Source organism: Camelus dromedarius, chromosome 14, assembly GCF_036321535.1.
Source record: "Camelus dromedarius isolate mCamDro1 chromosome 14, mCamDro1.pat, whole genome shotgun sequence".
Taxonomy (NCBI): Eukaryota; Metazoa; Chordata; class Mammalia; order Artiodactyla; family Camelidae; genus Camelus; species Camelus dromedarius.
This window is the reverse complement of record NC_087449.1, coordinates 31,252,029-31,276,688: the sequence shown is the minus strand read 5'-3', so window position 1 is coordinate 31,276,688 and position 24,660 is coordinate 31,252,029. Positions and strand designations below refer to the sequence as shown.

At 35.6% G+C, this 24,660-nt stretch overlaps 1 protein-coding gene across 2 annotated transcripts in view; it reads right to left on the bottom strand.

Moving 5' to 3' along the window:
* The window catches only part of USP24 (ubiquitin specific peptidase 24), a 119,921-nt gene that overhangs the window by 81,630 nt on the left and 13,631 nt on the right, over positions 1-24,660 (bottom strand). The window contains exons 2-7 of one of the 2 annotated variants that reach the window (XM_064493542.1): positions 8,850-9,015; positions 7,444-7,511; positions 4,461-4,604; positions 3,656-3,778; positions 2,719-2,754; positions 2,314-2,379 (exon numbers count right to left, since the gene is read on the bottom strand). In XM_064493542.1, the coding sequence (XP_064349612.1) occupies positions 2,314-2,379; positions 2,719-2,754; positions 3,656-3,778; positions 4,461-4,604; positions 7,444-7,511; positions 8,850-9,015 (603 nt within the window). The remainder of the gene's footprint in view (positions 1-2,313; positions 2,380-2,718; positions 2,755-3,655; positions 3,779-4,460; positions 4,605-7,443; positions 7,512-8,849; positions 9,016-24,660) is intronic. The other variant, XM_064493543.1, reaches the window with a different exon arrangement.

Genomic DNA, 24,660 nt, shown 5'->3' with positions numbered 1-24,660 from the left:
GCATTCAGTACTGACGAAGAGTATGAGGAAATCGCTTTGCGGGAGTATAGACTGGTGACAGCTTTTTTGGAAAGAGGTTTAGCACTGTCAGTTATAATTTTAAAATGCATATAGTCTTTAATGCAGAAATCCCACTTTTTAGGAAACTATCCTTCAGAAATGGTAGCATAAGCACACAAAGACAATTTTACATGGAACACTCTCTGTAACAGTAAAAACTTAGAAATAATCCAATGCTCATTAGTAAGTGACTGCATCATAGTACATTTGCAGTAACACATTAGAACCATTAAAAACAGTACTAACCTTAAGGTGTCCATGATTTAATGTTATATGAAAATATGCTACTAGGTATAGCTTGATTACAATTTAGTCTCTTAAAGAGAGAAAGAACATGCATATACACTTTATATAAACTTTGGAAAGTCAGAAAGGTTATGCACTAAATGGTAGGAGGTGTATGTGTGGGGGTAGGGTGGAGGAGGAACAACTTTCATTTCTTACTTTGTATAGGTTTTTACTTAATTTTAATTTTAATTTTAATTTAAAGTGGAGGTACTGGGGATTGAACATAGGACCTTGTGCATGCTAAGCATGTGCTCTACCACTGAGCTACTACCTACTGCTCCCCCCCAGTATAGGATTGGGAATGATGGTTTTTCCCCAGTATTTTTCAAATTCAAAAATATGTAAATATAAAATGAGTACATTTACTTGTACTTGGTCTTATAATATGGCCTTAAATTTATTCTGGGACTTAGTTACCTTCTTAACTGGTCAAAATCAGAAACTTACTGTGAAATTTTAATTATACTTGTTTGCTAAAATTAGTCTCAATCTTTGGAATCTCTTTCTCTTATGTCTGAATTTTATCATCTCAATACAACCTAACCAATCTAATTCTACATCAACAGTAACAAACAACACAGTTTGTCTGACCTAAGGGAAAAATCCTGGAGGAATCTTTAGCCTCAAGACATTTGATAATAGTGAGGGCAAGCTCAGATTCCTACATATCAACCCTTAGCCAGTTTTCATCTAAGTAGGGTAGAAACTTTGGGATTCTCTGTTTGTCTGTTTAAATAAATAAACTCTGCAGGAAATGAGTGAGTGTTTTAAACTTTTTTTTCTAAAAATGAAGTTCATTTCTAATATTGCCCAAATGACCTATACAGCCAGTTCCTGAGAAACAAGTAAGCTGGATAAAACCCTGTATCTAAATAGGTTTTTGTTCTGTCTGACTTTTTAAGTTACTACCTATTATCTTCCACGTCAATAAAGTCATCTCTAACATACTCAGTCCATTTTATGGGTATCAAAATGACAGCCTCACAACCTAGTTAATAGTCAGGGAGGGAGGAGAGGCCTCTGATTGGTGCCAGTAGAAGTATTTATGATCTGGCAGACACCTGATCTTTAAGGATAAACAGAGGGTAGCAAGACATAGTCTATTACCTATGTTGCACCAGTCTCTCTCCTTGACGGTTGTTACTGCCCTCATGCAAAGATGGACTAAGGGAATTAACTGATTAGTCATGGTCCCACAGAAATAACTGCTACTCTAAGCACAATTCGCATCACTTAGTTATATTATGTTATCACATCACTTTCTGCTCTGATCAATTACAGTAGCTAGAACACTGTCATCTACATGGCAAGTACGTAATAACTCATTTTTAATTGAATGATTACTTAACTAGAGAAAAGAATAGAGTGCTCTCAGTAACAAAGAGGTCAGCAGTCTGCAAAAAATTAAAGATTAAGTTATTTCCCTTACCACGAGGTTAACTTTTTTTGAGAAAACGAAGTTAACATGAAAAGATAATGATATTGTACCCGATGGATGATTCTAAGCTCCTGTTATAGCCCTTTGTTACGTTTAAATCTCTGCAACACCAAAAAGCTGACTAACCAATCTTAAAATATTTTATTTGTTTCTGGTACTATAAAATAAATTCTGATTAACTGAGGCATAAAATTGTTTTGTACACATATACTTGCCACATACAGCAACGGTCCCTAAACAGCAAGATAATTTCATGTAACCACTACAAAGAAAGAGGAGAATGTCATAAAGAGAAATCAGTGTGGTGGGGAAAAAGAAAAACCCCAAAAACCCTACATTGAAGTTTGGCTACTATGATTAAGAGTAAATTTTTCTGTGGTTATCAGAACTATGGAAGCTGCTCCTGCAAAGATTAACTTCAACTTTAACATTGAAGTTCATGTGTTTAGAGTATGTCCTCTGGGTTACACACCAACCCACATAAAGTGAACTTCCACATCGGGTACATATAGTGGGGTTTAACTTACCCCAAGTTCTATATCTTCTGAATGGAGCTTGGCTTGGATTGCTGCAAATCCACCTAGTTCTCCGAACTTAGAAGAAAAAAGGTACAAATTAATATTAAGGTAAAATGCTATATCTTAAGAGTTTAAACAAGGAACTAAGGCTCACATTCTACTTATCAGTATGCTCTATAATCCTGGTCTTGAGAGTCATCACAAAAATAATTCCAATGCTCCTGTGATACACTGCAGGAGATGTGCTAAGATCTAAAGCTGATGTTTATCTGTATAAATAGCACATAAAAAAGAGGAAGAAACCCTAAAACCTATCTGATTATTCTCTATAGCTTTCATCTACCTAAAATACCATACTCTAGAAAATCTTATTAGAAAATGGAAAACATGACCATATTAATAAAAGCTGTATACCTTATTTACCAAATCCACAACCCATCCATGAGGCTCCTATAAGAAAAGAAAACAGAAATTGAGATAGCAATATAAAAACTTCCCTACTAACCCTCATATTTCTGTAACCCTAAAAAAAAAGTTGGGGAAAATTTTTAATTTAAAAATATTTCAAAAGGTTTCTCCAAATGTTTCTAAATGTGAATCTCTCACATTACTGTAAATAATTTTAGAAGTAAGTCTGTATTTTGATGGAATTGCAACAATATGAAGCATTTATGCATTTTGGGTGGCTGAGATCAATTGTTTAAGCTCTCTGAGGTACAAAATAACGAGTTAAATTCTCTAAGAGAGTTATATTTCAGGAATTAAAAATTATTAACTTAAAGAGAAGCAAATCAGGAATCAAGAGATTAAAGTTTTAGTCCCAGAATTATGTACTCCTTGCGGGTATAATGTTATTGGCACATTGCTGGCCTTTAAAAATAAAATAAAGATGTTAGTCTGTGCTTAAAAAAAAACCAAAAGCTTTAAAGCTTATGCAGTTTACAAGAAAATTATACATGAGATTAACTACTAGGTTATTTTTTTCTAGGAATAATTAGTCATTTCAAATGATTTGAAAAGCTCTACTTCTCAAACATCTCTAAGAAACTGGGACGCCCACTAAACTGGGCTTCTGATAATTCAATAAATAGGGCACTCATGTCATGTGGTCACTTCTCGTTTCACTAAACACCATTTCAAATCTACAAAGTTCTTCATGGTATTAGTTAACAGCTATGGAAAAACACACAATAGCTGAAAAAAATGTTAAGCAATTTTATGAACCATATGGAGTATTTGTCATTTTTTCACAGACTGTTTTAATCCTTCCACATAAACTTATCATTTTTAGAGCAGGGAAAATCTTTTCCAATATATTCTCTATTAAAAGATGAAACAAAACTATGAATACCTTTTGGAAAGTAGAAACAGGTGAAATAGCGAACATATTTCCCTCTCCAAACACTTCTGCCCAATTCCTTTGAGACACTTTCATTCTGTTTTTAAAATGGTATTCATTATCAGGATTGAAAGCCTAGATTCAAAGAGAAGAGAGAAACATTATTACTACCTATTTCTATAGCAACACATATTAGCATTAGAAAAGAAGATAAAAATACAGCCTTGGACTGCTTCATTAATGAAATCTTTCAAGTATTCCAACAAAAAATTCCTTAGCTGGTGCTGAGGAACAAATGATCAAAGTGGTGCTCTCCTGTTCTGTTCAACATTTGCTATGGGGGAAGAGAAGGAGGGAGCAGGATGAGAGGTCTGATCCAAGGCAAGGTGATGCTAAGGCTCCAGACGTCCTAGGACCACCACAAGTAGAGCTGAGCAACAAGGCAGGGAAGATGAAAGTTAGGAAAAACATAGTGCCCTACTTCACGCAGCTGCTGTTACTAGTCAGGGGAAAAGTCCATGAACTACACAAACACCTTATGTGACAGTACTTATGATGCAAATAACCAGGGAGACATAGGGAAAGCTATTTAATCATTCTAAAAGTTGAAAAAGCTTAAAATTAGAAAGGTATTCCTTTAAAATTGAAAACACAGAACGGTTGTTTTGCTTTTAAAATAAAAGCAAGAACCCTAATAGCCAAGTTAATATCTTTAATGATAACATTACCATCTCTCCTTGTTAATTATGTCAGAGGGTAAGTAAGGTATTTTAAACAAAATCAAAACACAAAGTACTTCATTTTAGAGATACTGTACCATTGTAAGCACAGCCAGCAGACCAGTAGGAATTGGGTCCTGTTTTATTCTCTCTGCAACCAGCTCTATTAATAGCATCAACATGTTGTAGATCCCTTCATGAATTTCAGTACCCCACTTGTGAACAGCACTTGATGTCAGGAGCTATATAAATATAAAGGGCAGTTTAGACTTTCACTTGAAAAGAAAAAAAAAATGTCTACAGCTATCAATTCAATCTTGAATAATCATGAGATTACTACCATAATACTTATTTTTATGTAGATGACTTGCTTCAAAAGACCCACAGCTGTAGTCCATATACTCGTTCACTTATTTCACAGTCAACACTTAGTTTTGCTTTTGAACTTTAAGTCCCTTGTATTAAAACAATCTGCTTAAAAGAAAATGTTTCTCTACTTTTCATTATTACTAGGGGAGGTCAAGTGATGTAGAGCAAGAAAGAACCTGAGATCAGTTGTGGCACGACTGTTTTCTAGCTGTGTGGTCTTGGACAAATTTACCTGAGTTCTCAGAGGCTTAGTTCTCTCATCTCACAAGAGGCATAATTCCTACCCACTTCGCATAGATGTTACAAGTATTAGAAGGTATATAACAAATGTGAAAGTATCTTATAAGTAGTAACGTTTTATAATTAATGTATCTTGGCTGTCACTATTAATCAACATTCCTAAAATCTAAAAAATGGATGCTATATTTCATGATTTGACCATACACACTCTTCATATTTTTTAGATCTCAGAAACCCAGGACTACATCTTCGCACCTGTTGACCAGATGGCAGCAAGGCTCCAAATGTGAAAACATTTTAGAAATATCTTACCAATTTATTTTGCTTGTATTTCCCTTTCTGGTATGTATAAAAGTAATAGTCAATTTTTAAAAAATATTTAAGGAAATCTAAAATAGCTCTAAGTGATAAGGCACTGTAACACAGTTTTCTTTGCAGCTATTTTTTCTTAAATATAAAACATAAAATATAAAACAATGGTGCATCTTATACTCAGACAGCATCTTAGATTTGTTTAAAAGGAAGGAAAAGGCACACAGATGAATCTAAAATCATCATCTTTGGATTTCCCCAATCTTTAGTCTTCTAGTCCTTGGGGAAGTCTAACTCAGGAACAACTGCCAGAACAGGGAATGAGGAGTCAAAGTTTCCACTTAATAATGGCAAATTGGTATGGTGGGTTCATATTTTTGTAAGATTTCTCTTCAGAGGGAAAATACTGTGCTACATAAATTTCATCTTGGTCACACTGAGAACCCTTAACAAGAACAGCTGAAAGAGCCCAAATTTCTTTAGCTGCAGAGGAAAACCTCAGCTCCAGATTTTCTATATAGCAATTAGCTGCATTATTTGCTCAAATGAGCAATAACCATAAGACAGATTTTATATAAACCAATGAGTTACTATTTTTCGCAAGAATTCTTTTGCCTGCCTGTATATTATTCCGGTACTTAAAAATTAGATAATACAGCAGAGATTAAGATTTAAAAAGCTTCAAGTGACTACAAAATAAAAATTATGTGCACTAAGCACCACTCCCCTCTGTTCCCATCTCATTTATTCAGTTTTTACTTTGAAAATGGAGTTCTATCTACCTTCCAGATGAGGTGGGGCAAGACAGGCAGCACCTTGTAGGAAGATGCACACAAAGTTTAAATAACTATGCACCATTGCCAGACCTAGATGTTTTGCCCTTCCTCAATATACTAGTAAAGAATCCAGCCTAGCCTGAAGGTGAAAGGTGAAGAAAGTAGAAATTACAACAGAGCTCCTTTTGTGTACCTCATTCATAAAAACTGCTTATTATTTACACATACTCTCAATTCTTAACAAAACAAAAAAAAAAGGTAGCACGTAAGAAAAGCCTAGGGAAGAAGGTAGGGGGGAGAGTAATACAAGGAAACACAGCCTTTAAGGGAAGCAATACCAATTACATAAAATACACTTGAGTTTTCTGGCAACCAAATCTACAGAATTACGTTGCTCTTCTGGTTTAGAGAACCTTTTTAATAGCTCTGAACTCTAAGATTTGAACAACACTGAACACAATGCAGGGTATCATTGTGTTCACAGTTTTATAGAAAAAAAACTCCAAAACCACTGGACCATTTATTATACTATTACAAACAGCTGAGGGCATAAAATAAAACAGTCCTCTGAAGCATCTCTGTATAGAGTTAAAGAGTATTATATTCCAAATATGCAACTTGCTGCTGGACTGATTTGACACAGGGCTCTCTGAATCTGGAGATGATCAACCTAAAGATCCTTTCCTTACATGAATAAATCCTTTTTCATGACTCTGCATAAACTTGTATTTTCTTTCTCTGCAAATTTATGCGTACATTATGATATGTGTCACAGTATGTTACATTATAAAAGTGCTGTTATTTTTTTAAAAGTTACTATAATTCTTAACAAAATTCTTTAAAGTTGAAAATAACTTTAAACTACAAAATGGTAGATGAGTTCATCCAAAATGAAGATCAATCTTGATTCCATATAATTCCTACCCAAATAACAATTTAAAAAGATTTCTCCCTTTTTTCAAAGATCAAGTTATTTTTGTTCCTAAAATTAATTTTGTTCTCTCTTAAGCCTTGAATCAAAGGAGACTTTCTCTGTCAAGATGCAGACAGGAATAATAGCCTGCAAATGAACAGTTTATTTTACTGGGTTTTAAGATAAATACAAACTTCACCCATCTGTAGTTGTAGGGACTTACTTGCATATGGGACAAATATGGATGTCAAAACCCAGAAATAGGAGACAGCAGGAGACTCATTTATTCATTCAACAAAGATTTACTGAGCTCTGTCTTTTTTTCATATTAGAGCACTCCTCAGTTGAACAGGATTCATTAAACTGGTCTTATATATAAAAAACTAAAACTAAAACAAAAAGCCTGTTCACCTTCACTCTCACACACACACAGACAAAAATATATATATTAGCATAGCACATTTTTCTTACCTTTTTAAATGCTTCAGGCATACACCTATCCATAAATCTTTTACAATTCTCATCAGACTCAGAAAGACCTTAGCAAAATAAATGAAACAATATGCCTTATTTTAGATTTTAGGTAGTTGCAGAAATCATGTATCATTCAAATTCATGCAGATGGAACTATTTATTATAGAAATCTTGATTCTTAAGGAATTACTAAAAGTAGAATACATACATTCTGATGAAGGAACAGGCTGAGAAAGTCGCAGTATTATGTTATTTATTAATAGTATAATATATTTATTTACCTTTGTTAATTATTAATATATATTTATTAATAGTAAAATAAATACTAGTTAGAACTGAAATGATTGAACTTATGTTTCCATGTCAGAGTAACTTCCAATGATCTGACTAAATAGCTGCCAGCAGCAGCTACTTAACAGCCATTACTGTTTTCCTAAACAGCTCTATTAAAAACAAAAATATTCTCAATAAATGCCAAAATCACTCTTCTTCCCTAAAGCAAACTGATGAATCTGTGCAATAAAATGCATGCAATTGTGCCTGGCACTGAGGAAGTGATAAATACTTACTAAATGAAAGAATAAATTCACTGTAAAATTATCCTTTGGAATCTACTTAAAAAGAAAACCTCAATAGCAGGTTTTGCTTATCAGTGGGAAGACTGTTGAGCACATTTTCTTTTTTCAGACCCACTACCTAGCTATAGTACCTACATCCTCACAGGCACTCCAAAATGCTGCTGCTGAGAAGCCAGGTATAAACGCACCATGAAGGCCTAGTCAAAATATTTCCTTTTGATGTGTCTCATATTTAATCACGATGATAAATTATGCACTTTTAATAAGAAAAAAATCGCAAGAAGTAGCCCACTTCATCTTATTTTATAACTGAATTCAATACAGAAAAACAAATTATTATTCTCTCTTTAATGTTTATAGTACAGAAGCTACCTTATGTTGATACTTATTCTCCAAACTAGTGATATTTTATTACTCTAATAGCTTAATATTTGTAAAGCACTTAAGACAGTGCCAAGCACTTAATAAGTATAAAATGTTTGTTAAATAAACGTTACATTCTTCTCTTTAAAAAAAAAAAAAGCCACTGAATTGAGCCTTAATCGAAAATGCTCCAAGCTTCTGTGGAAAAAGTTAACATCAATATCCATAAGGCATTTCAATTGTATCTTATTGAATCTTACACTTTATTGGTGTTAGAAGAAAATAGCTGATTTAATTCAATGCTTTTATTCCACAGGCGATAAACAAAGGCTAAGAGAGAACAATATCTAATAATACTGATGGGCAATGACAGCAGCTAAGATTAAAGTCAGGCCTCCTATCAGAAAAAAAAAAAAAAAAACAAAAAACACAAAACTCCCGTGTCCAGAGGTGTGAACTTACCAAGTCTTGCTAGGTAGGTAGACGCCAACAGGCATTTGCCTAGTGATTCTTCCCGCTTGTAAGGGATGGACCAATGATCAGTCAAAACACGGCTTTCTAGTTCATATAAATTTGTAGTAGGGAATTCAATTCCTTCCCCTGAGCAGTTTCCATTTTCATCATTCTTCTGACAAAAGGGGATTAGGGTAAAAAAACAAAACAAAGCAAAAAATAAACTAATTAGTGACTAAAATTTTTCAGTTTAACAAAAGGAGATGCTTACTCAATAGCAGCCATTAATGCCAAGAGTGTGGATACTGTTTTCATGCCTGCTAACACAGCATTCATTCTGCAGCCCATGCACCAAGGAGTAATTTCAACTTTCAAGTCTTATTATGTAAGAAATACATTTTGTGAGGGTAAGAAATACATTTTGCAACAGATAATGAATCCTCTGGCAGAACTGGGCAAAATAAATTGAAAACCTTCTGGGAAGGATTCACCATTCTAGATACCATTAAGAACATTCATGATTCATCGGAAGAGGCCAAAATATCAATATTAACAAGAGTTCAGAAGAAGCTGATTTCAAACCTCACGGATGACTTTGAGGGGTTCAAGACTTCAGTAGGGGAAGTCACTGCGGACGTGGTAGAAACAGCAGAAGAACTAGAATTAGAAGTGGAGCCTGAAGATGTGACTGAAGTGCTGCAGTCTCATGATAAAACCTGAGTGGATGAGGAGCTGCTTCGGATGAGCAGAGAGTAGTTTCTTGAGATGGAATCTACTCCTGGCAAAGATGCTGTGAAGACTGTTGAAATGTCATCCAAGGATTCAGAATATTACACAAACTAAGCAGCAGCAGAGTTTGAGAGGACTAATTCCAATTCTGAAAGAAGTTCTGTGAGTAAAATGCTATCAAACAGCTTTGCACCCTACAGAGAAAACATTCATGAAAGGAAGGGTCAATCAATGTGGCAAACTTCATTGTCTTATTTTAAGAAATTGCCACAGCCACCCCACCTTCAGCAACCACCACTCCCATCAGTCAGCAGCCATCAACACTGAGGTAAAAAGGTTACAGCTTGCTGAAGGCTCAGATGATGGTTAGTGTTCTCTAGCAATAAAGTATTTTAAAATTAAGGTATGTACATTTTTAGATAATGTTATTGCAATATTTATTGACCATGGTATAGTGTAAACATATCTTTTATATGCACTGGGAAATCAAAAAATTCGTGTGACCCCATTTATTGTGATACTTGCTTCACTGAAGTGCTGTGGAACTGAACTTGTGATACCTCTGAGGTATGCTTGCAGACGTTAAGAAATACATTACTAAAGACAAAGAGGGCTACTTCATAATGATTTTTTAAAAGCCAATAACAACAGGAAGATAAAATAAAAGAATGGAAAAATATATACTATGAAAACAGTAACCAAAAGGGAGCTGGAGTGGCTACACTAAATCAGGAAACCCAGATGTCATGTGAAAATTTGTTACTAGAGATAAGGAAGGATTTTTTTTTTTAATGACAAAGGGCTAATGTATCAGAAAGACATAACAATTCTAAACAAATATGCATGTAACAGAGATCCAAAGTACAGGAAGCAGAAACTGACAGAGCTAAAGAGAAGCACACAATTCAGTAAGAACAACTGGAAACTCACTTTCCAATTCACTAACAGCAGAATATTCATGATTCTGCAATATTCACTAACGGAATATACATTCTTCTCAAGTGCACATGGAATATTCTCCAGGGTAAAGCATATGTTAGGTTATGAAACAAGCCTCAATCAATTTGAAAGGATTAAAATCATACAAAGTATGTTCTCTGATCACAATGGAATGAAATCAGAAATCAACAGCAGATGGAAATTTGGGTAACCCCAAAATACATGAAAATTAAACAACATACAGCTATACAACCAATGGGTCAAAAAAATCACAAAGGAAATCAGAAAATGCTTTGAGATGAATGAAAATTAAAGTACAACGAAATTTATGAGATGCAGTAATCAGTGAAATATTTTTAAAAAAGCAAAAAGATCTCAAATCAATAACCTCACCATACACCTTAGAAAAAGAAGAGTAAATGAAACCCAAAGCAGGCAGAAGGAAATAAAGATTTAAGCAAAAATAAATGAAAGAAAGAACAGAAAAACAATAGAGACAATAAACAAAACCAAAAGCTGGTTCTTTGAAAAGATCGACAAAATGAACAAAACTTTAGCTAGACTAACCAAGAAAAAAGAGAAGACTCAAATCATTAAAATCAGTAATGAAAGGGAAGGTATCAATATTGACTTTACAGAAACAAAAGTGCTTATAAGGAATATTATTGATGATTGTATGCCAACAAATTAGATAATCTAGATGAAATGGACACATTTTTAAAAGACAAAACCACCAAAACTGAGTCAAGCAGAAATAGAAAATCTGAACAGATCTATACCAAACAGAAAGTGCTTTGTAATCCCACAAAGAAAAGCCAGGACGAGATGCCATTACTGCTGAATTCTACCAAACATTTAAGAATTAACATTAATCCTTCATATTCTTTCCCTTGCCAAAAAAAAAAAAAAAAAAAAAAAAAAAAAAAAAAAGGAGGGAATACTTACCAACTTATTTTATGAGACCAGTATTACCCTGATACTAAAAATGGACAGAAACACTCCACATCCATTAGAATGGCTATTACCAAAAACACAGAAAATACCAAGTGTTGATAAGGTTGTAGGAAAATTGGAAACTTTATGCATTGCTGGTGGGACTACAAAATGGTGCAGTTACAGTGAAAAACAGTATGGTAGTTCCTCAAAAAATTAAACACAAAATCACCACATGATCCAGCAATTCTACTTTGGGGTATATATCCAAAAGAACTGAAAGAAGGGACTTGAACAGATATTTGTACACCCATGTTTACAGCAGTATTATTCACAATAGCCAAAAGGAGGAAGCAAACAACCCAAGTGTCCATTAATGAATGGATAAACAAAATGTGGTATTTACACACAACAGAAAATTACTCAGCCTTTAAAAAGAAGGAAATTCTAATACACGCATGCCACAATATGCATGACCCGTGAAGACATTAGGCTAAGTGAAATATGCTAGTCACAAAAGAACATATTGTGTATGATTCCACTTACATGAGGAACATAGAATAGTCATATTCATAGAGACACAGAGTAGAAGGGTGGTTGCCAAGGGCTAAGGGCAAGGAAGAATGAGGAGTTACTGTTTAATGAGTATAGTTTCAGTTTGGGAAGATGAAAAAGTTCTGGAGATGGATGGTGGTGATGGTTGGAAAACAATGTGAATATACTTAATGCTCACAACTGTATACTTAAAAATGGTTAAAATGGTAAGTAAATTTCATGTTGCGTGTTTTACCATAACTTAAAAAAATGGACAAAGATATCCCAAGAAAAATAAACAAAATTACAGACCAATATTATCCCTATGAATATAATCACAAAAGTCTTTTAACAATAACCAAGCAAACTGAACCCAACAATATATAGAAAGGATGATATACTATGACCAAGTATGCATACAAGGTTGGTTTAGCATACAAATATCAGTCAATACAACATAGCACAGTAACAGAATAAGGGATAAAAAACATATAACCATTTCAATAGATGCAGAAAAAATATTCACAAAATCCAACCTTGTCATGACCAAATTAAAAAAAAAAATCAACAAAGAAATAAAAGAGTAGTTCCTTAATCTGATGGACAGGCCATCTACAAAAAACCTATAATAACATAATACTTAACTGTGAAAGACTGAATGGTTTCCTTTAAAATCAGAAACAAGGATGTCTATTCTCCAGCTTCCATTCAACTGGAATGTCTAGCCAGAGCAATTAGGCAAAATAAGAAATAAAAGGCATTCATTCAGATTGAAAAGGATGAAGTAAAACTACTTCTGTTCACTGATGACATGGTCTTCTATATAGAAAATTCTACGGAATTCATTAAAAAAACTACTAGAAATAATAACTGAGTTCAGCTAGGATGCAGGATAAAATATCAATATCCAAAATTCAATTGTATTTCTATATACTAACAGTGAACAATCTTAAAATTAAGAAAACAATTCTATTTTAAGAAGTACAAGACTTGTACACTGAAAATTACAAAACATTATGGAAAGAAACTAAAGACCTAAATAGATGGAAAGACAGCCCATGTTCATGGATTAGAACTTAGTATTTTTAAGATGGCAAAACTCCCTAAATTAGCCTACAGATTCAATGCAATCAGCATCAGTATTCCAGCTAACTTTGTAAAAACTGATAAGCTGACTCTAAAATCACACAGAAATGCAAGGAACCCTGTATAACCAAAATAATCTTGAAAAAGAACAAAGTTTGAGGATTCAAACTTCCCACTTTCAAAACTTACTATAAAGTTATAGCAATCAAGACAATGTAGTACTGGCACAAAGATAAACATACAGATCAATGGAATCAAATTGAGTTTCCGTATATAAACCCTTATATTTGTGGTCAATTGGTTTTCAACAAGGAAGGCAATACAATTTAGTTAATCTCTGACAAAGGCATGAAAACAGTTCAATGGAGGAAGTTCAGCTTTTTCAACAAATGGTACTGAGACAACTAAATATATACAAGCAAAAGAATAAAACTTGATCCCTATTTAACACCACATACAAAAATTGTACTCAAAATGTAACACAGGAGTAAATCTACATGATCTTGCATTAGGCAATGTTTCTTAGATAGGACACCCAAAACACAATGACGAAAAATAAAAAAGATAAAATTTTGAATTTTGAACTTCATTAAAATTAAAAAACTTTTGTGTATCATGGTATTGGCACAAAAACAGACATATGGATCAATGGAACAGATCACAGAGCCCAGAAATAAACCCACAGACCTACAATCAATTAATCTTTGACAAAAGAGGCAAGAATATACAATGGAGAAAAGACAGTCTCTTCAATATGTGGTGTTGGGAAAGCTGGACAGTCCATGTAAATCAATAAAGTTAGAGTGCTCCCTCACACCCTACACAAAAATAAACTTAAAATGGCTTAAAGACTTATTAAACATAAGACAAGACACCATAAACCTAGAAGAGAACACAGGCAAAACATTCTCTGATATAAATCATAGCTGTGTTCTCCTAGGGAAGTCTACTGAGGCAATAGAAATAAAAGCAAAAGTAAACAAATGGGACCTAATTAAATTATAAGCTTTTGCATAGCAAAAGAAACTATAAACAAAATGAAAAGACAACCCACATCATGGGAGAAAATATTTGCAAAGGGTGTGGTTGACAAGGGCTTAATTTCCAGAATATACAAACAGCTCATACAACTCAGTAACAACAACAACAAAAATACCCCAAACAAACCAGTCAAAAAATGGGCAGAAGACCTGAACAAACATTTCTCCAATGAAGATATGCAAATGGCCAATAGGCACATGAAAAAAGGCTCAACATCACTAATTATCAGAGAAATGTAAAAAAATCAAAACTACAATGAGGTATTACCTCACACCAGTCAGAATGGCCATCATAAAAAACCCACAAACAATAAACACTAGAGAGGGTGTGGAAAAAAGGGAACCTTCCCACACTGTTGGTGGGAATGTAGTTTGGTGTAGCCATTATGGAAAACAGTATGGAGATTCCTTAAAAAATTAAAAATAGACCTACCTGATGATCCAGCAATCCCACTTCTGGGCATATGTTGGGAGGAAACTCTAATCTGAAAAGATACATGTACCCCAATGTTCATAGCTGCACTATTTACAATAGCCAAGACCTGGAAGCAACCTAAATGTCCATCAACAGATGATTGAATAAAGAAGTTGTAATACTATTGAACCATAAAAATGAATAAAATAATACCATTTCTAGCAACATGGATGGGCCTGGAGATTGTCATTTTAAGTGAAGTAAACGAGAAAGAGAAAGAAAAATACCATATAATATTACTTACATGTGGAATCTAAAAAACTGATACAAATGAACTTATTTACAAAACAGATATAGACTCACAGAGATATAAAACAAACTTCTGGTTATGGTGTGGGGGCAGCAGGTGGGGATGGATAAGTTGGGAGTTTGGGATTTGCATATACTAAACTACTATACATAAAACAGATAAACAACAGGTCCTACTATGTATAGCACAAAGAACTATATTCAATGCCTTCTAATGGCCTATTATGAAAAAGAATACCAAAAGGAATATATGTACGTATAACTGAATCACGATGCTGTACACCAGAAATTACTACAACATTGTAAATTGACTATACTTCAATTAACAACAACAGAAACTGTTGTGTATCAAAGAGTATCATTAAGAAAGTGAAAAGACAATAGCAGAACGGGAGAAAATATCTGCAAATTTTATATCTGATAATAAACTTTTACCTAGAATATAAAAGAACTGTTACCACTCAACAAAAAAAGACAACTCAATGAAAAAATGGGCAAAGGATTTGAATGGACATTTCTCCGAAGAAGATATACAAGCAGCTAATAATGAGCACATGAAATGTTGCTCAGCACCGATGGTCACCAGGGAAATGCAAATCAAAACCACAAGATACCACTCCACACACACACGAATAGCTAAATTAAAAGACAGACAATAACAAGCATTGGTGTGTATGTGGAAAAACTGGAGACTTCACATACTGCTGTTGGATTATAAAATGGTGTAGCACTTTTGCAGGACAGTTTGGCAGTTCCTCAAAAGTTATTCATATTTACTATAGGACACAGCAATTCTATTTGCTGATAAATCTATGAGATACATCCAAGAGAAGTAAAATATGTTTCCACAGAAAAACTTGTACATGTGTTCATAGCAACATTGTTAATGGTAAGTCAAAAACTGGTAAACCCCAAATGTCCATCAAAATTGATGAATAAATATAGTATACCCATACAATGGAATAGTCTTTAGCCCTAAAAATGAATAAAATACTGATACAAGCTATATCATGAATGAACTTCAAAAACATTATTCTAGGTAAATAGAAGCCAGACATTAAAGGCCACATATTACACAGTTTCATTTATATGAAATATCTAGAACAGGCAAATCCACAGACATAAAGAATAGATTAGTGGCCGCCAGAGGATGGGAAAAGGGAGAAAAGGAGAGTAACTTAAAAATGAATACAAGGTTTCTTTTAGGGGTGATGAAAAAATATTCTAAAATGAAAGAGTAGTGATGGCTGCACAATCATCTATGAATGCACACTTGAAAATTTAAGGGTAAACTTCATGGTATGTAAATTTTAATCTCAATAAAGCTGCTCTTTTAAACACCTGAGTAACAAAAATGAGTTCAAATATTATAGTCACTAAACATAAGTGAGTATAAAAATATACCTAAGAATTTCAAACCACAGGGTTGTACCTAATGACATATGATACATTGATAACATATGCCCATTAGTCAGTTTTAAAACAGCAATTTAAAAAATAACATATTTAAGACCTGACAGGTGAAAAATCTCCTGCTGCTTCCTAAGCAGTTAACATTCTTGATCTTGAAAAAGGAGGGAATAGACATGGTGGACATTAGGGTTAACAAATGACACAGAACAGCATTACGTTTTGAGGAGAGTGCTACCAACACAAAAGAGATAGGGAATCACAAGAGAGGAGGAAATACTGACATGAGCCCATATTTAGGCTGGTTTAATATTTTGAGTAGAGCCTGTCCTTGGCAAAAATTAAATATTGAGCAAAAGAACACATGCAAAGCAGCTCAGAATAGTCCTACTGCAAAACAGCTGCAGGCAGACATAAGGAATAGGGCTTTCAACACTTTGATCCCCCACTGTGGATCAGGTGCCCCTGAGGAAACACAGCTGTCACCCAGGTTTGGGGGACGTGGAGATCAATGTGTTAATAAGAACTCTGGAATGTAATATACTATTTTCTCATTAGATTCCAAATACAAATGATACCCAAATAACTGTTAATGGCCACTGATTCTAAATTGACTACAAACACACTTATCAAAAGCTTACTATGTTCCAGACAAGGCACTTAGGGTTGGGGACAGAGATAAAGACACACTTCTCGTCTTTAGAGAGCGGGACAATGTGAACGAAGAGAAAGGGTGGATCTAAGTCAGGCTGTGGGCACTGTCGAGTGTGTGTGTGTGTGTGCAAGCACTTGAAGTTCAAAGGAAACAGTATTACAGGCAGGGGTTACAGAGCATTAATATTTCAAAACCAGTATTTTTTGATTTTTCAAGTACATTAAGTGAAAAAACTTCATCGTTTTCAGCCTTCTTGATCATTTGAGGTAACGTCTTTACTTTTTATTATGATAGTCCATCAATTTCATTTAAAAGTTAAAGGTACTTAATTTTTAAAAAATGTTTTACTATGTTTATGTAAATTTAGCCTTTGTTAGAGATGCACACTTCTGTTACTAAGGCAGAAGAGAAATGAGCTCAGAAACAATTCCTGAATGTCACTTTTAACCTAAAAAATTTCTAACAACACTGAACTTGTGTATTCGGTCATCGAAGAAAAATAATAGATGAGCTAATGTGCTCAATTATGATTTCAAAATGGGCCATTTTAAGATTAAAATTGAAACAATTGTTGGAAACATACTTAAAAGATATTTCCTAAGTAAGTAATTTTATTTATGCCCATAAATACAAATTAAAACATAAACAAGACCTCTGTAACTCCCATCATATCTGACAGTGTCATAAACATGCTAGAATTCAAATAGTTGTGATTATAACTTCAGTATTGGCAAACTGTTTAGAATAAGGTTTACTATTTACTTACTTAAAAGGGTTTAATACTTTCAATTGTTAGAATAGTTTTTTGTGGAATTGATAAAAGCTGTCACTGTATAGTGAAATCCACCTCCAGAGTTTCACAAAGATCTTTAGATTTAACGTGTAGATTATTTTGACAAAAAAATTTTTCTGCTTGAAATCTTTCATATCTACAATTAGATGTGTCCATATATGTCACTATCCATATCTAGAAACTTGCCTGTTTGAAAAATGCAGGTGAACCAATGTAAATACAGTACAGGCAATAACTTAATTAGGGGCTGAGGACACAAATAATTTACTTAACCCTGCAGCTGGTCTTTAAAATATTACTATAAAGCTTTAAAGTTAATAATAGAGTTTTAATATTTACTTAGAAAACTACCTTCAAGTTTTAAAAAAGACAACAAACTGTTTGCTCTTGAAGTAAATAAGGACATACTAAAATTTAAGGCTTCTTTGTTTAAAGAAGTAAAACTTAACTGGAATAAATACTGCCTGTTAGTTTAGCGATAAGCTCCGCTCCTGTCTGCCCACTAACTCAACAAGTACAGATTAAAAAAAAATAATTCAACTTAAGGGATAGAAGATTGTCAATATCACTTAAAGTTTATTTTAACACTAAATTCAATTACTGAACTACTTTATTAGTCAAAAGTGTACTCAAAAGACCTTCCAAATGTCAGATTAATGTACAGAAATGAAGATGCCCAAACTGATGTCAAAACATTTCTTTATGATTTTTAAAAGTGCATTTGTCTATTATCTAAAATAAACAACAATTAGCACCATATATGTCAAGTGCTTAAGGTAAAACATGAAAACATGAACATTTGATTCCAAGTTACTAACTTACAACTTTCATTAAATCTTGAGATTGTCAGCTTTATCTATCAAGTATTTTTCAAAGCAATTCACAGTTACATACAGTTCTAACATGCCTTCTGTTATTTCAGACTAAAGAAAAGGATTCCTAAAATATCGTTTACTGAATAAAGAAAGGATGGATAAGTGCAGGCAGTCCCCAAGTCACTAATACCTATGTCTCAAGTCTGTTTGCAAATTGTTTTCCTGGAATTCATTTTCATCCCATGTATAAGTAGTAGGTAATTTCCTAACTTTTCTACAAAAGCTGACATTTCTCATGGTCCCTTTCTTTCATAACTCTTGGTGGTTATTCATGTATTTACACGATACAGAAACAAGGTTTTCATGAGAAGAAGCTGTCTTAGAATTCAAAGGCGGTATCTGACACATAGGATTTATCCTTTCTTTTAGATTCAGGGCCTGGGGCTTACAGATCATTCATTTTAGGAACAAAAGAGTAGGTAGCTGAAGTTGGACCTTCGGTTTTAACAGACAGGAGGAAGAAGGAAAGGGATGGTAAAAGGGGATTTAGATATAGTCTGACTAAAGAAAAGTGAGTAAGAGGCAAAAGGAAAACTAATGATCTACTGACTACTTCGCTACTTTGGGTCAGGAATGGTGCCCAACCCCAAGTGGCAAGAATTGTCATCTTCCTTTTTCAGATGGGCAAACTGAGGCTCAAATAAGACAAGTTATTCACGCAAATCATATTTCTTATGGTCTCTTGCCTAACGCTAATAGTCATTCATGAGTTCAGAATGGAATGAAAATTCAAGTCAAGGTTTGTCCAAATCTCAGGTTCCAGATTCACCACACTTGGAGGTATTCCAATTCCTCCTAAAACTGGCAGAATGGCGGAGTCCCTAAAAGCACCACTCCAGAATAGAATTAAATTTTTGTCATTAAAAACAAAGAAACAAAACAACCAGACAAAAAGTGTATACAATGTACCCCAAACCAAAAGTTGAGAAAGTAAGAGAGGATTGGTGATCAATTAAAATCTTTCTCTTCCAAAGCACCAGTATTTCTTAATCCACTGATATTCCTAGTTAGTTCTAGATAAGGGATTACCTAGGATAAGCAAGTACCTTTTATTCTTAATTTTGTTGAAACTACCTTTACTATATTTTCCCTTATGATATATCTAAATGTGGATTCTGTCACCACCACTTGCTAGCTGTGTGACCTTGAACAAGCCTCTTAACCTCTCTATGTGTCTTAGTTTTCTCAACCAAAAAACAGAGAATTGTGCTTAGCTTGCAGGATTACTACGCAGATGACAGAGAATCCACATAGAGGGTCAACTACAGCAAACAGGCACATCATAACCACTAGCCCAGACCTCTCTTCAAGCTTCAGATGAATGTTTCTTTTTTTGGGGGTGGGGTGGGGGTGGTAATTAGGTTTATTTATTTCTGGGGATTGAACCCAAGACTTTGTGCATGCTAAGCAGGCACCCTACCACTGAGTTGTACCCTCCCCCTCTGGATGAGTGTTTATACCCCTATCAGACTCTTCAACTTCGGTGAAGAACTCAGTGCTCTTTTTGCTTCAGGTGTTTCTTCTCTAATAGCCCTAATCTCTGAAACTCTGTGTCGTCTTCCCAACAGTTGGTCACCACACGGGCAGTGATTCCACCTCAGAGATTTCTCCTCAGCAGTCTCTCCCAGCCACCCCTGCCTCAGCTGAGGTCTGTGTTGCTCAGACTGCTGCCAGCACTCTGAAGACAGCCGCCCTGCCACCTTTCTATCCCCACTGCTGGGTCCCCTCCGAAACCCACCAGATCGCTCTCTCTTTAAAGAATAGAAACTAAACCAAACCCCAAAAAGGAATCTGATCCCATCAGTCACTTGCTTGGAAGCCTCCTTTTAGCTGCCAGCTGCCTGTAAGTGCCTAGAAAGTAGAAGCACGCCTCCTGCACAGGCATGAAAGCTGCTCACCCTCCGACCACAGCCTGAAACAGAACCCCATCTGCCACTTTCTCAAGACCTTCTGCTCTAACCACACTGAACTTCTCTGGTCCCTGAGTACACAGGCCTTGCCGTGCATGAAACCATGCTAGCTCTATGCTCCTTCCTCTGCCTAGAATGCTTAGAATGCCCTCTCTCAACCAGATAAATTACTACCTTTCCTGTGCTATAGACTGAGTATCTGTGTCCCCCCGAAGTTCATACGTTGAAACCTAATGCCTGATGTGATGGTATGTGGAGATGGGGCCTTTGGGGTGATTAAGTCATGAGAGCTCTGTTCTTATCAAAGAGGTCACAGTGTGCTCCCTTACCCTTTCCACCCAAGTTACAGGGTGAAGAAAGCTGTCTACGAATCAGGAAGTGGGTCCTCAACAGACACAAAATCTGCCGGCACTGGGATCCTGGACTTCCCAGACTCCAGAACTGTGAGAAATAAATCTCCATTGATTATAAGCCACCCATTCTACAGTATTTTGTTACAGTACCCTGAATAGACTAAGACATTCTTTAAAACCAGTTCATGTATCATCTCTTCAACAAATGTTTCAAGATTCCTCCAGCAAGGTAAGGCATTCTGTTTTCTTTTTAATACTGAATTCTCATTCAGTATTATCCAGAAGCTGTGAATACATTAATGAATAAGACAAATTCATTCTGCCTTTGAAGCTTTGAGATACAATGCCTATCAGAAAAGACAATTAAATAAGAGATGATAATTTCTTGTAAGGAGCATGTTATAATAACAGAGTACTACAAAAGTGTGTAAGAAAGGGAACTCATGGAATATTATTCAGCCTTAACAAGGGAGAAAATCCTGTCACACGCCACAGCATGAATGAAACTTGAGGACATTTTGCAAAAGGAAATAAGCCAGTCACAAAAGGACAAATACCGTACAATTCCATTTATACAAGGTATCTAAAGTAGTCAAATTCACAGAAACAGAAAGTAAAATGGTGGTTACCATGAGCTGAGGGGAGGGGAAAAAGGGGAACTGTATGGGTATAGAGTTTCAGTTTTACAAGATGAAAAAGTTACGGAGATCTGTTTCACAAAATGTAACTATACTTAACACTACTGAACTATACACTCAAAAATGGCTAAGTGGCAAATTTTGTTTTGTATTTTTCACCACAATTAAAAAAAAAAAGATGAAGAAGAAGGGAGCCAGTCTAATCATGGTCAAAGGCAGCCTATAAATGAAATGACACTTAGGCTGAGACCTATCTGAGCATCTAGCTTCTTCAACCTCGCCCACATGGTTAATGCTCAGTCCTCCCCTGACCTCGCCCATCAGCATAAGCAAAGGCAGCTGACCACTCTGTCACCCCCGAAACACCTCCTCCACTTGGCTTCCAAGACAGAGCCCTTGCCTGGTTCCTCCCACTTCATCAGCCACTCCTCATTTTCCTTTGCGGGTTCCTCCTTATCACCTCAGTCTCTAAACACTGGAGTACCTGGAACCCAGTACTCAGGACTCTTCTTGACTCAGGACTCTGCTTAAGACACACACACTCCCTTGGTGATCTCACGGAGCCAAATCTAATGCAGTGTTTCTCAACTGTGTTTTCATGATCACTCCTTCATGGATAATTATTTTAAACATTTTTCTTCTAAATCATCCCATCTCCATTAATTAACTGCTAAAGAATAAGACTGTGTTAGGCAAGGTTGAGTTTTGGAGCAGACTACTGTAACATCTAAGATCTTTTTCACCCCCCAAGAACAAATTTTTGCCCCCTTTGGAGTCCTACTGGCCCTGTTGAGAATATCGTCTCTAAGTGGAAGGCTCGCACAATTCAGCTCCAGCACGGACCTCTTCTCTAGACTCCAGGCATCTACACAACCCCCCTTTTGACATCTCCACCAGGATTATTAATAGGCATTTAAAAAAAAACCCAGCAAACTCTGGATCTTTCCCACCAGATCATGTCACCTCCCTGTTCAGAACCCTCCATGCTTACCCTCCTCTTTTTGTCAAAAAGGCCGTCTTAGGTGCCTACAAGGCCCAGGTGAGGAGCACCATTCTCCTTCACCCCGACGTCATCTCCTGCTCTTCCCATCCTTCACTAAGTTCCAGCCACACTGTCCTCCCCACTACTGCCCAAATACACCAGCTCTGCACTGGCTGTTCCTTCCAGTTAGCAAAGTACTGCATCCTTCTGCAGACAAAGCTTTGTTGGAGCACAGACCTGCTTACTCATTTAAGTAGTCTACGGCTGCTTTCCCACGACACTAGCAGAGATGAGGAGCTGCAACAGAGATCAATGGCCTGCCAAGTCTAAAATACTTACTATCTGGCTCTTTATAGAAGAAGTGTGCCGACCCCGGACTTGCAGCAGTTTTCCCTCAGATGACCATACAGGTTGCTCTCTCACTTCCTTCAAGTCATTGCTCAAATATGATCTCAGTGAAGCCTTCCTTCATCAACCTGTCTTAAAAAGCAGCCCTGTCCCACCCACCCCTAGTCCAGCATGCTCTCTGCCCCGTTGCCTCCTTAATATTTTTCTATATCACTTACCATCTGACATTCTACATTTGACTTTTTTATCTTGTTTGTTGCCTGTCTTCCCTCACCTAGAATATTAGCTCCACCAGGACAGAATTCTCATTTTGTCTGTTGTATTATCTCCAATGGTCTCTGATACAGAGGAGGTAGTCAATAAGTATTTGGTGAATGAATGAATGTTAAGCACCTAATAAATACTTACAGAAGAGAAGGGGGAAGGGATGCTAGGCATAGAGAACTGCATGTGTGAGGGCCTGCCACCAAAGAGAGTGCAGGATATGTAAAGTACTTCTATCTCCGTAACATCAAATACTGAGCTGTATTAAACTTCACCGATGTACAGGTTTGGTGCCCTAAATGGACTGTTACTCAATGAGAGGAGCTGTGTCCAACTCTCCATTCTACTCTCAGTGTCTACACTTCTGTCTGATACCTAAATCCCTTCCACAGCCCCAGAAATATCCCAGAGCTTCTGCCTCAACAGGTCTAGTAACCAGGAGCTTCTGACATAGAGACTGCCTGTTTCTTTTTTGCACACATAAAAGTTCAAATGAAATCTCTCACTATGTAATTTTAACGAATACCTACCTGACCACAGACAGATGGAATATATTATTTTCTGTGACCCTTCATTTCCTCATTTGTGAAAAGGAGACTGTCATTTGTTTGCTTACAACTATAAAGGGTTTTTGTTGAGTACTAAATAAGATACTGTATGTGAAAATGCTTTGTAAATGCAAACATTATATAAACAAAGAAAAGAGCAGTTATGGTTATCTAAACTGCTCTTAAAAGGTTATTCTGCACATATTTGACTTATAGGAACAAAACTCCACTCAGAGCACCTTTATATTTCACTTTTAGAAAGATACTCCGTGTTCTTTCTAGCAATATGTTCTAATTCATCTTAATCCTTATAGCCATAATATGCCATACTTCATTAGGCTTAACAAAAAGGTTCAAAGTGAAGAAATGGAGGATGAAGGCAGGGAAAATGAAAGGGAAAGAAAGCAAGGCATTGCTTGTGTGTGGAAACAGCAGAACTGAGAGTCAAGAAACATGGGTTTAAGACCCACCACTAGGGGTGTGATTTTAGACCTGGGTTTCTTAACCTTAGCACTACTGACATTTTAGGCTTTCTTGATGGGGGCTGTTTGGTGCATTGTGAAATGTTGGGCAGCTTCCCTGGCCTCTGCTCACTATGTATCAGTATTACTCCTCTAGCTGTGACAGTCAAAAGGTCTCCAGACATTCCCAAATGTCCCCAGAGGACAAAATCACCCCTGTTTAAGAACCACTGCCTCAGATTAAGACTTGATATCTTCACACTGTAGTTTCATCTATAAAATGAAAATGTTTACCTATCGACCTAAGATCGCTGGCTCTAAAAATGCTAAAATTCTATAAAAGATCAGAATAAAGAGGACTAAAAGTGCAGTCTTACTAAAGGGGAGCAAATAATGTCATGAAAGGAGTTACTATTTTAGTTCAGTTTCCCTTATTACCTTAATAGATAATGATAAAACTTCCTTGTACACTCAAAATGATTCAATTATAAAATCTTTTAAAAATACAGTAAGAGAATCGGGTTATTTTTAAGTGTCAGTATCAAAAGACTAAAAAGATGTTAACGATTATTCTAGACTCTACATTAAAGGGACATGA